The 17681-nt window shown below is 41.3% G+C and overlaps 1 protein-coding gene across 11 annotated transcripts in view; it reads left to right on the top strand.

Moving 5' to 3' along the window:
• Positions 1 to 17474, top strand: part of fgfr3 (fibroblast growth factor receptor 3) — a 67855-nt gene extending 50381 nt beyond the window's left edge. For 4 of the 11 annotated variants that reach the window (XM_019349031.2, XM_019349036.2, XM_019349029.2 and 1 more), the window contains 11 exons: positions 987 to 1131; positions 1759 to 1940; positions 5326 to 5471; positions 5659 to 5780; positions 5952 to 6062; positions 6150 to 6340; positions 6782 to 6904; positions 7331 to 7401; positions 12154 to 12291; positions 13270 to 13375; positions 13682 to 17474. In XM_019349031.2, the coding sequence (XP_019204576.1) occupies positions 987 to 1131; positions 1759 to 1940; positions 5326 to 5471; positions 5659 to 5780; positions 5952 to 6062; positions 6150 to 6340; positions 6782 to 6904; positions 7331 to 7401; positions 12154 to 12291; positions 13270 to 13375; positions 13682 to 13846 (1500 nt within the window). In that variant the 3' untranslated portion in view covers positions 13847 to 17474. Of the gene's footprint in view, positions 1 to 986; positions 1132 to 1758; positions 1941 to 5322; positions 5472 to 5658; positions 5781 to 5951; positions 6063 to 6149; positions 6341 to 6781; positions 6905 to 7330; positions 7402 to 12153; positions 12292 to 13269; positions 13376 to 13681 lie in introns of all 11 variants that reach the window. The other 7 variants (XM_005453382.4, XM_005453387.4, XM_019349034.2 and 4 more) reach the window with 6 other exon arrangements.
• Positions 17475 to 17681: the final 207 nt, after the last annotated feature.

The following is a 17681-nucleotide window of genomic DNA, read 5'->3' as shown; positions in this document are numbered from 1 at the left end:
AGATCTTCATGGCTAATCCTGTTGTATTTCTGGGAGTTCCTTTCTCAAGGCACAAACTATAGGAAGACTATTTAACTCAAGTGCGCAAACTCATTTATTAACGTTAAATGTCAGCACAATTTAAAAAGCTGGGGAAAAAGCTTTTTTTTGTGCTTTCTGGCATTTTGGTTAATCATCCATAAAACTAACCAGGCCTCTGAGCTCTATTTGGGGATTGCGCTCATGCTATTTTTGCACCATTTAACAAATCTGTAAGTTTACTTGTAAAAAGTTCAGGTGAAATCCCATTTTGGTAATGACATCTTGCAGCAGTAATCTTAAAATAAAAATATCTTTTTAAAACATCGCTACAAAACCTGGTGCTCATTTGAATTTGTTTTCTTTTAAAAACATAAAGGATCTAGGATTGATCCTTGAGGCATTCCTAGAAAAATACTGATCCAAAGGCGCAAATCACTTTCCTCTCACACACACACAAAGACCTTCACAAGCAAGTCCAGAACCAAAGACAAGCTTTGACATCAGGTCAACTGTACGTGGTTCAGTTTAAACTCACGGGTGCGTTTGGAGGCAACAGAAAACTCTCTCCTTATCAAAGAAGCTTACAGAAATCTGTAAGAAATATTTTGTGTTAGGAAACTCTGTTATGACATTTCTGCCTGTTCTAAATGTGGAAATGGATGCCAGTGTCTTACGATTCCACATATGAAAGTAAATCACTGCTGCAGTCTAGAAAATTCTTGATAGGAGTTCATTACATCAAAGAGTGCCTGTGGCGTTAGGCTGAACCAACGAGCTTGTCTCACAGCGTGGTGTAGGTGCTGCTTGGGTGTTTTCAGGTGTGGGTGATGGTGCTGACAACAGTAAACAGGACTGTCCTTCCCTCCAGGGTGCATTTGGTGTTTCCTCTAAGAAGCTTTCGCCTTACGATATATCTTCTCTCTCTGTCTCTTTCTCTTCCCTCTCCTCCCTCTCATCCTCCACAGACGGCTGGCATTAACACTACAGATAAGGAGCTAGAGGTTCTCTTGTTGACCAATGTGTCTTTTGAGGATGCGGGCGAGTACACTTGTCTCGCAGGGAACTCTATCGGCTATTCTTACCACTCTGCTTGGCTGACGGTGCTTCCAGGTATACTCTTCACTCTGTGGGTCCATTTTCTCCCACCTGTGTTACCTGAAATGTTAGAAACGCCACAAAACTTGTTTTGCTCTGCAGCACAATATTTAACATCAATTTTCAAACCTAATTATCATAGATTGCTACTTGTAAGCACATATTTTAAGTGCGTCGACGCTCTGTCACCATCCCTTTAATTTAACCAACCGAACATGCAATCCAACCTTCACTGAAAGACGCTTTTTAATCAGAGCAGATCGTCTGCTCAGATGTCTCTGGGCTATGAGGCAATTTAACGACACTTCAGCTTTTGCTTTTCAAGACAATAATTGCCTCCCTGAGGAAAAGCGTATCACAGGTGCAATTACCTGCAGCAGGATAAAACTACACGATGATCACACCGTGGGTTGCTGCCTCAACCCACGGTGTGAATGCAAGCTTTCAGTGAGGAACGACAAGTATCTGATCTGTTTCTCTTTTGATTTATGGATATTTCTTTACAGAAAATGCTCACTAAAAAATCCATTTGGTTGAAGTGTGCTACTGAACAAAGCAAGCTATTTTTGAGTGGGAATTAAAACAAAATGCTGTGTGAATTTGGTGAATTTCGACTGACTTTCCACATTTTCCCTCCTAAAGCAGTGAGTCCACAGAAGGAAGACTACTACGCCGACATCCTTATCTACGTGACAGGCTGCGTGCTCTTCATCCTCGCCGTGGTCATCGCAATCCTCTGTCGTATGAGGATGACCACGCAGAAGACTCTGCCCACGCCTCCCGTGCAAAAACTGTCAAAGTTCCCCCTCAAGAGACAGGTAACAGAAAGTAGATACAAGATTTGCACAAGACTTTCCCAAAATCCTTCTTCTCTCTGCTTGTCTGTTTAATGCAGCTTTTAGTATATAAGCCAGGTCAAACTAAGAAAGGAAGAGTTTGGGGTAACTGTCATTTATATAATAGTGCAAAGTATAAATTGGATAAAGAAGGTTTCTACACGTCTGTCTGTCCTGTTGTTTAATTGGCGCTGTGTTGACAATGGACGGCAGCACACTGGTGACATGTGTTCACATTTATCTTGGAGCAGATTTGGTTCAGGGATATTTATGCCCTCCTGTGACTGTCAGTGTTGGTTTTAGATTTCACTCTGAGTGTATCACACACTCTCTCTCATCAACTGTTTGCGAAGAAACACAGAGTGGAGCAGCTGCATTGCCGCAGCTTTTAGTCCGAAGAACTCTTCGTGACTTCAGGACAAACTTCAAGACTAGGCTTAGATACAGTATCTACAAAGATCAGGTTAATCATCCTCAGTTTATTATCGAACAGGCTGTTACTGAAATTAAAGCAAGTCTCGAGGGCTGAAGGAATAATTTATTTTGTAAAAAAAGTTGTTAAACACTCTTCCAAAAAGAGTTGAGACAAAGGATTGATCATCTCTTCATGTAAACACAAAGCTAGAGCTAGTAGCGGGTTAGCTTAGCATAAAGATTAAAACCCTGGGGACACTAGCTTGACTCGTAAGTAAACACTCAGAGAGAGACAGATACAGGATTTTTTAAGACTGATGTTGATATTTTAACCCTTCAAGCGCTTTTCTGACCTTAGTGGTTTCTGTCATATTTCAGGACTGCTTATAGAACAAAATTATTGGGTGCGCATCAGACGTTAGCATAGGTGGTCTCTGCTTATGCAGCTACCCTTGAAAAAAAAACAACCAGAAACTGCTTCTAATGTTCATCAAACCACATCCTTGTTGATTTATACTGAGATGCTAAAACTCGTCAATATCTGTACGGGGGACACCATCGAGTGTCATCTTTGGGGGGGTATGAGTTAAGACGCACGAAAAAAACATTTCCTTAACATTTGTTATGTGCAGTTATTTATTCGTGGATCATTTGCTAAGATCAGCTGCAGATCGGATGGCGAGTCGTCGTCACCAATTTACGTGTGTTTGTGTGATGTTTCAAACACTTGTGTTGTCAACAGTTGCAGAGTGCCCTCTTGTGGACTAGCTAAACAATGTCAGCACTGATATAATGGTTAAAGTGTGTTTTCTTTGTCTCTTCTTTACTTTTTTAATTATCATTTATATGCCGTTATTAACGCTGATACTTATATGTTGCCAAATAGCTAATATAAACCAAATTTTACTGTGCTTTACTGTGAGCAGCTCTAATGCTAGATTTTAACAGATTATATGAAGGGGGCTTTCAGTTTTTAGGTTAAATCAAGATAATTTTTATTTTTTTGTATCATTTTTGCTACAAATGGCATTTTGTGCAAATTATTGTTCACGGTTTGTTTCCCTTAAACAACCAAAATTATATTAGGAGAAATGAAAACACACTGATGAGGCCTCAAAAATTCAGATATCAGATATGATACACTTACAGTACGGGGGTAAAAGGGAACTATTATGCTCTTTTACAAGTCCAAGTTATTATTTTTGGACTCTAGCTTTGCATGAATCACAGTTCAAGAAATCCTGATTTATCCTACGTACTGTAGTTTATCTTCCATCTGAAACAAGCTTTATTACCTTCAACGGTTTGTCTGAAGAGAAGGTCAAACAAGAGGTGGGACAAATAGGCTTCTGTGCTCAGAGCCAGAGCTGTGAGTCTGGGTTGAGCATATTAAGGATAGCCACTTTAAATGACATCACAGAGAGCCAAGAACAAAACAAGACAGTCAGAAACAGATTATTTAGAGCATTCACACTAATCCCTGTGAGCCTTTAGCTCATTACTTTTGGTCTCTTACAGTAATTATAATCCAGGTAGGGATGTGCATCTTACCATTTCTCTCTGAATGCCAAGATTGTCTGAATGTCTAACATGTAGACGAGTTTGCGATTATCTCTTCGGCCCCACCCTGCTGGCTCCCACTGTGTGCAGGACATAGCCACTATGTGTGTATGTGTGTGTGTTTTGTCCAAAATCCAGCTTTCCGACTCCATAATTAAAGGGTTGTGCTTCTCAAAATGGAAACGATGCATTTTTAGAAAAGAAAATATTATTTGAAAGCCATAATGCAGTTCTTGGAAAACAAACAGACTTTTAAACCACGATAAGGTTTCAGCTGTAAAGGTTGTTATACAGTCTGAGGTTGTTTTTTTTTTTTTGGTACATAAAGAAGTATTGTTAGGTTATATCAAGTAGAAACCTCATCTATCGAAACATTTTCTAATTGTAGCCTCTAAATCATTTCTACTTGTGCGGCGCTCATATAAATGGTCTTATAAGGTAGTGCAGGCAAAGTTCTTATTGCATTTTTCTATAATCTTTGCTTCGTTTTTGTAAAGCTAATCTCCCTGTTCTCTCCTTTCTTTTTCATAACTCTGAGTAAATCTCCTGTAAAGCTCCTGGCATGTTCTATCAGATATTACTTTTCATGCCTCTGAAATTGTGGTCAGGGCCCTTTTTCTCATTTTCCTCCAGTCAAGAAGTCTGGTAAGTGGACATGTTTGTTTCAGGACCCCACCTGAAGGGTCTGAGCCGGCAGACCCTGACATAAACAGATCTATCAAAAAGCAGGCCCGAGCCATCGGTTTTCCCCCCAGCAGTCAGATAAATGGTGGGAGGATGCCGAGCCCAAGGGCTCAGCGGAATGACCGCCGATCCAGAAATGGAGCTTGTTGATGGATAGAGATGTCCACCCCACCTCGCCACTCACTCGCCCACCTCTGCATCCTGCTTCATTCATCTTTGTTACCTCTCGCTTCCTCCTGTGCGCAGCCACAGGCCTGCTGTTTGTAAAAGTCACTGACATTGGTCTGGTCCCGAGATGTGTGATGTTTCCCAAAAAGGGTTTTATCTCAAGTCACTGAATGTTGTTCTTTAAACTTCAAAGCTGTTTTGAATTTGACTGGATTTTGGACTTTTTGTCAGTTTTTGGTTTTTTTCACCCCCCAAAAAAGTGAAGATTTTCAGTATCTCACGAGAAATGATTTCTTTTGAATATATTTTATGTTTCAGGGGCTGGTTCATTTTCAAAAACATGAAAAACATTAGGACTGTTTGAATAAATAATAAAGAGACAAACCGATCTAAAAAAGGAATTACTTATTCATTATTTAGTTAAAAAATATTTGGTCAAAGGTCACGGTTAGATTTCTCTTTTCCCTCTGTCTTCTTTATTTGAATGCCTGTCTCTAAAAACTCTTTTTCAGAGACTATAACAGTTTGTTCTTTTGTACCCAAGCAGGTGTCCTTGGATTCCAACTCCTCCATGAACTCAAACACGCCGCTGGTCAGGATCGCCCGTCTGTCGTCCAGCGACGGGCCGACGCTCGCCAACGTCTCGGAGCTGGAGCTGCCCTCCGACCCCAAATGGGAGTTTCCTCGGACACGGTGAGAAAAAAAAGCACACTGCAGCGCAAGCTCAAAAAAATTATTCAGTCAAGTAAATTATATTTCACATTTTACATTGTGCTTATGTGACAAAATTACATGTGAAATTTACATGTAGTCAAATTACTTAAAGTCTTTTGAGTAAACACACTGAACTCCAAGTCTAAAATCTGGCCACTTGTTTCAGGCTAACTCTGGGTAAACCTCTGGGAGAGGGCTGCTTCGGTCAGGTGGTTATGGCTGAGGCTGTTGGCATCGACAAAGAGAAGCCCAACAAGTCGCTCACTGTTGCTGTGAAAATGTTGAAAGGTAAGTAATCACTGTGGCTGCCCTCCAGGGAAGAATACGTGACCTTGGCAGTGACAGTGCTACCATGCTCGCTGTTGTTCTGTTTGTTCTGTGCACCGTATTTGTGTTAGTTTGATTGCTTCAGTTCGTATTTTTGTCAGTACAAATGCTCCATTGATTTTCTTACCTCAGATGACGCCACAGATAAAGATTTATCAGACCTGGTGTCAGAAATGGAGATGATGAAGATGATTGGGAAACACAAAAACATCATCAACCTACTCGGAGCCTGCACGCAGGATGGTGAGCGCAGAGTGCAGTAATAAGAGAATTAATGCAGGACTTAACCATTGCCATGAAAGTCATATTTGTTCTCTGTTTCCCATGCAGGTCCTCTGTATGTCCTGGTGGAATACGCCTCCAAAGGCAACCTGAGGGAGTACCTGCGTGCACGGCGGCCACCGGGCATGGACTACTCCTTCGACACGTGCAAAATCCCCGATGAGCAGCTCACATTCAAAGACCTGGTGTCCTGTGCCTACCAGGTTGCCCGAGGCATGGAGTATCTTGCTTCACAGAAGGTTAGCCACGTTGCTTCACTTTGACTCAGTTATCATATAAAAGGATGCTTTGGCCCTTAACTTCTAAACATTGTGAGAAAACAGGAAAGATTTTTAGATGGCCGACAATTCAATTGAGTTTTATTTATATAGCACCAAATCACAACAATCAGACAACCCCCTATGAGCAAGCGCTTGGCAACAGTGAGAAGGAAAAACTCCCTTTTAACAGGAAGAAATCAAGTCCATTACAGCAATGTGTTAATTGCGATATTGAAAGGTAATTAGATTAGTGAATTAAAATTGTAAGTTTAAACTAAATTTGAGGCTTTTAAAGTTCAGTTTGTGCGTTTCATAGTGCAGAGTAAAACTTGTCAACTTACATCGGTGTTTCAGTATATTTGCGTGTATGCGTGAGTGCAATGCACCGTGTGTTTGATGCGTTTGTTCTTCTTCCTTCAGTGCATCCACAGAGACCTGGCAGCCAGAAACGTCCTTGTGACGGAGGACAACGTTATGAAGATCGCCGACTTCGGCCTCGCCAGAGACGTGCACAATATAGACTACTACAAAAAGACCACAAATGTGAGGCTCATTCCTTCAGTGCTCTCCTTTGGGAAAATATTATGTGTTTGAAGCGATACGAGGGGATGGTGTTGAATACAGCAGCAGCGTATTACATATGGCTGAAAGTCTTTTCTTTCAGTGTCACGGTCGGGTCGCAGTACAAAAGTAGAATTGAGCTGATTGAGCAAAATTAAAAGTGTATATATGGATAATGAAAATCATGACCAACTGATTCCATAATGCTAATATGAATGTGTTTTCAAGCAAAGGCATTGCTGAGAATGAAGCACCGAAATGGTCATCAGATTTCTGAAGCTAGCTGAAGTTCAAGCTGTGGTGGCAGCGCCACTAGGCTGAAGTTTGTGTGTTTGTGTGAGTGTTTGGTTGTCAGCTCCGTACAGAGTGCTTCTGCTGACCCAAGCGTTTCTGTCTCATTTGTTTCAGGGTCGTCTCCCCGTGAAATGGATGGCTCCAGAGGCTCTCTTCGACCGGGTCTACACGCACCAGAGCGATGTGTGAGTTTGCACAAACTAACCGTCACATACCAACTGCCCAGTCGCGTGTAAGCCAGTGCACCGGCGGAATCCGGGTGTTGAAATATCGTGACTGAGCGTGTTAGCGTCAACCGTGTGCGAACATGGAATCATAACATTCCCTTTCCAAATATCTGCGGTTGACCATCGGCCGCATTCCGCTGATAACCCCCGAGCTTCTCGCATATTAGCCGCTGCGCATTCCTCGCTGCATTTGTTCTTTTAATCTCTCTTCAACGACATCAGAGAGAGATAGGAACACAACGGAGTCCCGATATCTTAGTGCTGTTTTATCAGTGAAAATCCAACCTGCCCCAGAGCAGGAGGAGATAAAGAGGGTCAGTGGATTTATCACAAGGTGTTCCCTCGGGGCACTTTCCCCACAGCAGTTCAAAAGGAATCTGGGCAGCAGAGACAGTCGCACCTTCTTTTTTTTCACAACCTCTGATTGCTTCCGTGTTGGCCACGATCAAGAGAAGAAAGGTGAGGAGGCGAGGCGGCCTGCCTTGCAGTAGCTGTAACATACCACCCCCCCACCCCAAAACGTCTTCTCAACCCCCAAGCCCTGCCGGCTACAGCCAGACGCCGTGTCCCCAGCACAGCCATCCAAGCCAAACACAGGCCCCTGTCAACACTGGCTCGCCGTGTGATTACACTAGACTGGGAACAGGCCGAGGGGAGAATCAGGCTTCTCTGTTATTTCAGCAGGTCTGGATTACACAGTCAATCCTCCCGCCAAACCTCCTCCTCCTCCTTTTATACAGTAGTCACTCTGAAGCCAGTTTACTCTCACACACCCTGGGGGCCTTGACTTTTGACTCGCAATGATTTCTTATTTTCCCCCTTTTTTTTTTAGGAAATATTATGGCGAATCAATTAAAAAACAATGAAAAAACAGTATTGCATATTGTTTCTGCTGTCAGATTCATACTTGTTGAAACCCTCCTGGCTCACTTACAGCTGTAAAGGCAGAAAACACAGTGGCAACATTTGGGAGCCATTTTTATAGGATTTTTGTCCTTTCGCACATTTTTCATTTTTCAAGAAAACATGTAAGTCGTCATTAACATCACCAGTTCTCTTTTCGACTTCAAACACCAGAGTTATTTAGTGCAGATAGAGGCTCAGCCAGCACTGCGGCCGCTGCCAGTGTCACAGAGGTGAGGATTTTATTTTGGACAGCTTCGGAGGTGTCAGCCTATAAAAGCTGCAGTGGAGAAATCTCACTGCAGCTTCACAGTGACGCACTAACCCATTAAAAGCAGGGAAGGTAGGGAAGGTGTGGGCCAAGAGCAGCTGGGTTGTAAAAGCAGGTATGATTAAGACTAAAGCTTTTGGCACTGACACGTTTGCAGAAATGATTTTAAAGGGAAAGAAACTTACCTGTAACTAAATAAACTAATTAATGTCCAGTAGAACAGTAAATTTAATGCTGGTAGGCTTAGAGCAAAGATATAGTCACATATAGAGTAGATGCCATTCTTTTCATTTAGGCCAGGGGTGTCCAAACCCAGGCCTCGAGGGCCGGTGTCCTGCAGGTTTTGGATGTGTCCTTGATCCATCACAGCTTTAAATGGCTAAATTACCTCCTCAACATGTCTTGAAGTTCTCCAGAGGTCTGCTAATGAATTAATCATTTGATTCAGGTGTGTAGACCCAGGCTGAGATCTAAAACCTGCAGGACACCAGCCCTCGAGGCCTGAAGTTGGCCAAGCCTGATTTAAGCAATGTCAATATCTTTATATGAGGATGCAATTATAAGTCCCTCTATGAAAAATTTTAGCACAGCTTTTCCAAAAACCAAGGCTTGCTTTGGATTAAAATTATTAGCCCCCATGATGCTGATACTCAGTTGTATGTGTCCTCCTGGGCAGTCCCAGCTTATTCTTCTTTTGTGAATCTCTCGAGCTCCTCCAAATGTGATGCACTTCCTGCACAGACCCTGGTCGTCAGGTCAGGTCAGTCAGTGACACTCACTGTAGACGTCACCAGGACTGGGACACTCCTCAGTGACATGTGTTGCTGTGTTTTCTTTCAAAATGTTCACATATCCTTCCTTTATGATTCCTTCTACCGTGAACATAATACTCCCACCACCGTGTTTCACTGTGAGGACGGTGTTCTTGTGGTTGGTCGCCTCTCTCTTCTTCCTCCAAACACAAGCAGTGACTCTATGATCAAATAGCTTTATTTTTGTCTCATCTGACCAAAGCATGTTTTTCCAGTATGCAGTATCTTTCTCCAGGTCATCCTTAGCATAGTTGAGTCTGGCTTGAAGTGGAGTTTTTCTTGGTCTGTAACCTCACAGTCCTTTGTCTTTTTTGAGACTACAATTCCCAGCATTCACTCATGTCTTGGCAGATGTTCTGGGGTTATTTGCCACTTCTCTGACTAGTTTTCTCTTCAGCGTCTTTGAAATCTTCTGCTCCCTACCTCTGCCAGGCTCGTTCTGTGTGGCTCTCTTTGAGTTTCTTGGTGATACTTCTCACTCCAGTTCTTGACACTTGGAAACCCTCTGATAACTTTGTATCTCCTCTAAACTGATTTCTGGTTTTTTTGGCATGATGCTTTCACAGTGACAGCTAAAAACCCTTGCTGAAGTTTCTATACTGTATATAAATAGAAAGAAAAACCTCAGCTTTAACTTGATTTTACAAGCGTTGAGCATTACAGAGTTAAAGCACATCCTGTAGTGGTTTGTGCTATGGCTCAATAAAAAGGTCAGTTCTTCATTGACCCTGGTAATTTGTATTTTCTGAAGTAATACTGTAATTGTGTGCAAATAGAAATCATTTATACTAAAGTAGTATGTTTAGAAATACTATATTGAAATTCTAATGCTCTGTTAAAAAGACACATGGGAAAAAACCTTTCAATTTCATAGGGAGGCTAATAATTTTGCACTTCTCTGCTCACAGTATTACTCAAAACTTCTTTAACAAAGTCGGTCATTATATGGCAACGCTGATATATTCTGACAGCCTTCATTTTCTTAATTTTACTAATGCTGCTGTTTATATGAGTGGCTGACGTTTATTAATGTCTGCTGTAAGAATGCAGGATCGGTGGTGTGTTGATTGGTATCATGTGCAAATATTCTTTATTAAATGTGTCTAAAGGACTGAAATCACAGATGGATACCATTCGTCAGAGTCTATTATTAGCCCCAGAAACAGATGATGTTGTTTTTCCGTATAAGTCACGAAGCGAGCCGGTGCTGAATATGAAAACAGCAAGAAGCAATGCTTGGGCAACAAATAAAGCCAATAAAGTTGTGGCTGACTTTTCATTAACTCTCGTCTCCAACCACCTAGCACATGTAGTACTGCCAGATTGTCAGTAACAGGTTTGGTATGATTGGTGAAGAGAAAATCCAAGCAAATAACGAGTTCCCCACTAACGAAATTAGTAGTGGCAGTATGGCCTTTTTGCTACTAAGGCAGCGTTGTTCCCCTTCGCCTGTTCGCACATGTACTTTCAGTGGCTTTTCATCGCCCAACAGGGCTGATTGATGAACATATTTGAAGTCGATAGATATTGCCACAGCTATCATTGAACCAGCACACCAAATGCAGGATTATATTCATTCCTCCTCAAAGTGATTATCTTTCTAAATCTCACAAAATCAGCCATCGGTGATGCTTCCATTGACATTCTGAGACTGTCAGCTCCCATTGCTGCAGGTGCCCAAATGAAGTGTTTACATCTTCATTGCCTTCTTCTCCTGTTAGCCACCTAATAGCCTGTGAATATTCATCCTGAGCAACCATCAATGAATATAAGCAGCCTCTCTTTTCTGCTCTTCCTTCTGATTCCGACTATCCTGCTCTGACCCTGAACACCTGATTTGTTGACATGTTTCCCTCTCTTTGAAGATTGATGTCTCTTTTTCACCACAGTCGTCTCTCAGGCTTTCATCCGACTCGCTCCCTCTGTGTCTCAGGCGTGCGCCGTATTCGGATTTAGGACCAGCCGGCTAAGCCAGTGTAGCGGCCGTTTTTTTCATTTTTTCACCCTCTGGACCAGAGCGCGGATAATTAGATTAGAGCTACCGAGAGCTGCAATAGAAGGAGGGGACTCTTTCTGATTCACTGGACGAATAGCCAAACAATAGTATGCTGAGTTAATAGACTGCCCGTTATATGATTACTGTCCCTCATTTTTTAGCCATTAAGAAATAATACAGGGGTTCATTGGAGCTGCTGCCACCGAGAGAGAAAGAAAGAGAGATGATGGCTTGGTTTAGATAGCAGCTGCGCTTTAACGCTAGATGCTGTATAATAAGTTTCCCCATTTATCTCTGCTTCTCCCTTCAGGTCAGGCCTGTGTTGGTGTTGTGGAGACGTCATTATCTGCGTCCATAGTTAATAGCTGCCTATTTACCACAAGATTTTTGTGCACGCTTTGTTTTTTGTGTTGGTTTTTCCTGAGCCATCAAAACAACAAACTGATGATTACATCTCCTTCTTTCGTTTACTCGTCTTATTTCTTGCTTGAGGCAAGAGAAGTAGATTTTTTGTTTGTTTACAAATATTGACCAGCTGTCCGAAACAATAAGAATTTCAAATGGATTTTTTCAAATTGAGTGCAGTTAACATTACTGAGGATCAATTTTCACCCTCAAACAGATCGATTGGTGGACAGAGCGCATCTGTGTGAACTATGACTGCCTTAGACCGTGGCGTCGCTACGACCTCTGATCTGTATTCCTCGTGTGTTTGCGCTGCTGTTTAGGTGGTCTTATGGGGTACTGCTGTGGGAGATCTTCACCTTGGGAGGCTCGCCGTACCCAGGGATCCCAGTGGAAGAACTCTTTAAACTGCTGAAGGAAGGACATCGAATGGACAAGCCTGCCAACTGCACCCATGAACTGTAGGTGTCTGTATAAGTATAGGTGTGTTACCTTTGTTTACAGGAGGCTGTCCAGATGAGCCAAACAACAGCAGATTACACCAGGCCCTGTTGTGTTCCTCAGTAATATTCTGTTTATCTGTCATATATATACTGTTTCAATGGTGGGTGCTCATATTAAATATCCAAGTTTCCAAGAAATACTATACAAACTACACAAGATGTGCACACTTATTTAGTCCCACCCATTCTCCATTATCCAGCTTCCTCACTGATATAAACCTCAATAACATATTTCTAATTTCACAGGATTGTTATAGTACATAAAATGCAAATTATTATCGTGTTATCTGTGTTTTTTGATGCAAACCAAAACCAAGTACTTCCAGTTTTGGAATATTAATTCTAAAATCTGAATAAATGTGAAGTAGCAACTTTATAAACAGAGACATTTGCTGACATTCCCAGAAAGCCATAACTTTATACCTCTTTTTTGAAGTGTTTTTTGTTTAGAGGGCTTCAATGTCTTAATGAGTTGTTCTCTCATTAAAATACTGTATTCATAATATGTTTGTATAAGGCAGGGGTGTCCAACTCCAGGCCTCAAGGTCCTGCAGGTTTTAGATGTCCCCTTCATCCATCACAGCTGATTTAAATGGCTAAATGACCTCCTCAACATGGTTGGTAATGAACAAATCATTTGATTCAGGTGTGTTGAACCAGGGTGAGATCTAAAACCTGCAGGACACCGGCCCTCGAGGCCTGGAGTTGGACACCCCTGGTATAAGGGAACCAAACAGCTTGTTGGCCCTGTACAACATAGATATGAGATCATTTTCAACTGTGAATCACTCAAAGCTAAGAATAAAAATAAGGAGCTGGAAATGAGCCTAATAGACCTCTTTTTTAATCACTTTTTGTGCGTTATGTCTGATCTAAGATCAGAGAATGTAGTGAACGAGATGCAGTGTGACTAAAGCCTCGCTGTTGGGATTCCAGGTACATGATCATGAGGGAGTGTTGGCACGCTGTGCCGTCGCAGAGGCCGACCTTCAGACAGCTGGTAGAAGATCACGACCGGATTTTATCAATGACCTCCACAGACGTAAGTCTCCCTGCAAAGCTGCAGAACACACACAACACCAGAAATAAAAGGACACGCAGCTTATTGCTTCACCCAACCATAAAAACACCGCTAAAGAGTCGCAATGAGAGATTCTTTAGATGTTTGGGTGTATTTTTACAGTTGCATGCGAGTGAACAATGTAAAGCAGCATAACATTTCCAAAGTATTTCATATTCTGAAGACCTGGAATAATACGCTAAACTTTTTTCCAATCATCTGACCACCAAAAAGTGAAAAAGTTTGACTGTGACACCAGAGTCTAACCTCTGACCTCTCCTCTGACAGGAGTACCTGGACCTGTCGGTGCCCTTCGAGCAGTACTCGCCCACCTGTCAGGACTCCAACAGCACCTGCTCCTCAGGGGACGACTCCGTGTTCGCCCACGACCCGCTGCCTGACGAGCCCTGTCTTCCCAAACAGCTTCCCAGTAACGGGGTGATTAGGACATAAAACCTGTGCCGGAGGAGGTCGGACATTAACCTCTTCTCACAGTTTGTGACAGAAATATCACCTCTCACTGACTCAAGCACCTCAAGATACGGAGAGGGACAAAAAAGGAAAAAAAGAAAACTCGGCATGCAATACTTCCACAGTGCTTCAGCTCTTTTTGATTTGTCTTAAACTCTCGGACAAAGCTCTGTTTCGTGTTTTCTTTTCCTCCTCATCCCCAAGAACTCTCTTTAAACATTGAAGGATTTTTTTTTCTTGCCGTTGAACCATGTTTGTGTTCTTCTTTTCAGAAATGAAATTATATTTTTGTACTCGGGCCAGTCTTTTGTTACGGACAATCTGTGGGGTGAAACCATTCCGTGCCTACTGGGATTAAACCTCCTGAGACTGAATAAGAAAGGATTTAGGAGGAGGAAATGAAGGGCATTGATGAGTGACTTGTTGGTGATCCAGTGGGTGGGGTCCTCCGATTTTCGGTTTGTTTTTTGACTACACGGAGCCCTTTTATCGCAATAAAGCGATCTGAAAGAAAATCGATGAACGAGATACCAGCAAAGCCAGCATGAGCTCGATGACGGGATTTGTTCTTCCGCAGAATTACTAGAAGACGTTCAGCAACAGAGAGTATCACGTGAGCAGTTCCTCGTGAATGTGTACGCCATCATCCACATTTTAGCTTCCTGGGAAAAAGAAAAAGTGATAATCATGGAACAAATTTTCCTCATCAAAGATGAGGCAAAGCTTCAGGGCCATTCAGTAATAAGAACAGCGAGGTTATGAGGGTTTTTTAAAAATGTATCTACAAAGTGATTTATTGTAAATATATAAATGCAAATATGTATCATAATGCTGTCCACAGCTGTGTACTTAAAAGACAAAAAATGACATTTTTTTAAGATATTGTTTTAGGATTGGAAACTTTGCAATCTAGGAGACACTGTCATGAACGTGTAAAACACTTAATCAGAAAAGGTTTATTTGAGTAATTAACGTGTATATTTGTAAAGATATTTATAGACTTAACATGTGGTTCTTAAGTTCGAAAGGTCTAGTTTAGGATTTTTAGTACTGTACGCAAAGATTTCTATTTCAATGGGTTTTTTTTCCTTTTGTTTTTGTAACTTATTTTACAACCGAACTGCGATGTTATTTTCACAACTGGCAGACTCCTCTGGTTTCTGATCCATCTTTTTATTGGTTTGTTTACAGTTTAGAATGTATGACACGAAGATGATTTTTTTTGTTTTGTTTTGAGAACGAGAGAGTGTGATTTGACTGCCGGAGGGGGATTCACGAAGGCTGAAGGCTCCTGCTGAGGAGAGCCGGATGTTTCCAATGAGTTCTGAGTTCTGGTTTAGAAAAGTTAACGTTTGCCGTATCAAAGCGACGATTAACTCTTGCTGGGCAAGAAAAAGCAGGCGATGCGTACCGGGGAGACCTTCTAGTACTTAAACACATATTGAATATCAACAACGATGACTAGCTGTGAATCATAAGAAGCCTTCAGACCCTTTGTAAGGGAAAAAAAATCCTCCTGTTTGAACTGTTTTACTGTTCAGGCCATGAAAAGATTAATGTGTTTGCTTCTATTATTTCAATTCAATTTAATTTTATTTTATTTATGTAACCACCAAATCACAACAGTCTACTCGAGGTGCTTTATATTGTAAGGTGAAGACACTACAATAATACAGAGAAAACCCCAACAATCAGACAACCGCTTATGAGCAAGCACTTGGCAACAGTGGGAAGGAAAAACTCCCTTTTAACAGGAAGACGTCTGCTAGATCCAGGCTGAGGGAGGGGCAGCCATCTGAATCAGTTGTTCTTCCAAGTTTTGGCATTATAGTGTCATTTTCTACGTCTGACCACAAAGGCTGGCGTCAGAGTAACATCTGACCTGCAAACATGAAGGTGTTGGCCTGTATTGACAGTTTTGCTTTTCTTTATATGTAGGGTTAGGGTTAAGATTAGCAGCTACAATGAGGCTTAGAAATTGGCTTCTGCATGTGTAATTGTTAAATGTCACTTGTTTCGTAGTCTTAAATGACCAAAAAGAGGAATTCAAGTTGCATCACTGTAGCTGGTGTTGTGTGAAAAGATTTAACGTGGTTATAGGGGGATTTTTTTTTAAACATGCTTCTGAAGGCTTCAATTGCTTAACTCTTAAAGGTCACAGGGTCAGCGCTAACAAGCTGCGCTCAGTCTCAAAACTCTGAGCGCCTGTGTACACTTTCACGGATGAAAAGATCAGCTTGAAGGCAGAATTGTAAAGCTGTTACGTCCTTTTGTGCTTGAGTGTGAGGAAAAAAAACACTCTGCCCAAACGCTTGAGATTTTATCGCTGCTCTGTAGTATTAATACTGAAATGAAGGCATGCTGTGCGACTTACAGATCACACGGCAACAAAAGAAACTATATATACAGTATATATATATATATATATATATAAATATATAAATATTGGTTTGTTGAATGAGACTCTGTAGTCTGTGGTGGGTCCTTCTTCAATTTCCATTTGTTGAGAAAAGTGCCAAATTAGTCTTAAAAGTCTATTTTATAAATTCTTCAGATCTCTGAACCAAATACTGCACTGGTGAATGTAGGCGGGCAGAGGTTTACACGTGCAGGGAAGGATCATGGGATTTCCAAAATGGATGGATCCATCTTTTTATTTTGTTTTGTTTTTTCTTTCTTTTTTTTAATGCAGTCATCTGTCTAGCTGACTCCTCCCTCCCCCCAAAAAAGCAAAAGCATTGAAATGTTTACAGAATCTGTTTTCAGAAAAGTCACAAAAGGGAAAGCGACGTTCAAGTGGCATTGAAGGGTTCACAAACACATTTTACTCGCTGCTAAATGGAAAAGGTGCAGACACGCCTCTCTGCAAAGGCCTCGCTTCAGTGTGTGAGCAGACTTTAAACATGTGGTCATCCCTCACCCCAGTATCTGAAGTACTTTAAAGTGTGAAAATTCATATTTTAATTGATTGCTTCACTGGTAGAGCACCGAAACAAGGCCTTTGCATAGTGAGCGGCCACACAAAGTCGGAGTTATTTCTGTTTTCAGAACAGTTTTTGGCCCAAATCTGTAAAGTGCCTGGTAATAATTTAGGACATTGGTTCATTTTGATCACATTTTGAATGTATAATTACCAAAATAAAGTTCTCACTAGAAGTGGGCAACTATTAGCCTGATTTTTTTTTATTTCTTTTCTTTCCCAAGTGAACAAAACAAACAAAAAAAGGCACTTCGGTAAAAGGTTGGATGGATCTAATGAAACAGATGATGTTTTGTTGTATTTATTCTTCCATGCTGGGTAAAAACTTTCCCTATGGTGAGAGTATTTTTATTCATAACTATTTCAGTTTTTCAGTGTTGTTATTCATTAAAGAGCCAGAAGAAGAAGAAGAAGATGATGGTGACGATGATGTAGAGTAGTAATTGTACTAGATACTGATGCTCCCCATCAGGATTTGCTCCTGGCATAGTTTATCTTTTATTTTTTATGTTATTTCTGTGTCCATGTCGAGCTTTTTACTCTTGACACTGATGGCCTCTCTCTGTTTCATCACTCTTAAAATAAATGTGTTGTTTTTAAGACGTGTCCTATTTTGGGCAATAACCAGGACCTCGTTTCCACGGTTTTGATTTTGAGTCATGTGATTTCAGCAACCTGTCAAATACTAATATCAAAGATAATAAATCTTCTATAAAATGTGACGGTGTTTCAGAATTCAAATAAAATCGGAATCGGAAGTTTTAGTGGAGACGTTTCCGTATTATTGTGCAGAAGTATCTGCCCTGAAATCACGACACGTTAAAAACAACACATATA

Source organism: Oreochromis niloticus, linkage group LG19 (assembly GCF_001858045.2).
Source record: "Oreochromis niloticus isolate F11D_XX linkage group LG19, O_niloticus_UMD_NMBU, whole genome shotgun sequence".
Classification (NCBI taxonomy): Eukaryota; Metazoa; Chordata; class Actinopteri; order Cichliformes; family Cichlidae; genus Oreochromis; species Oreochromis niloticus.
This window is presented reverse-complemented; position numbering and strand designations above follow the sequence as displayed.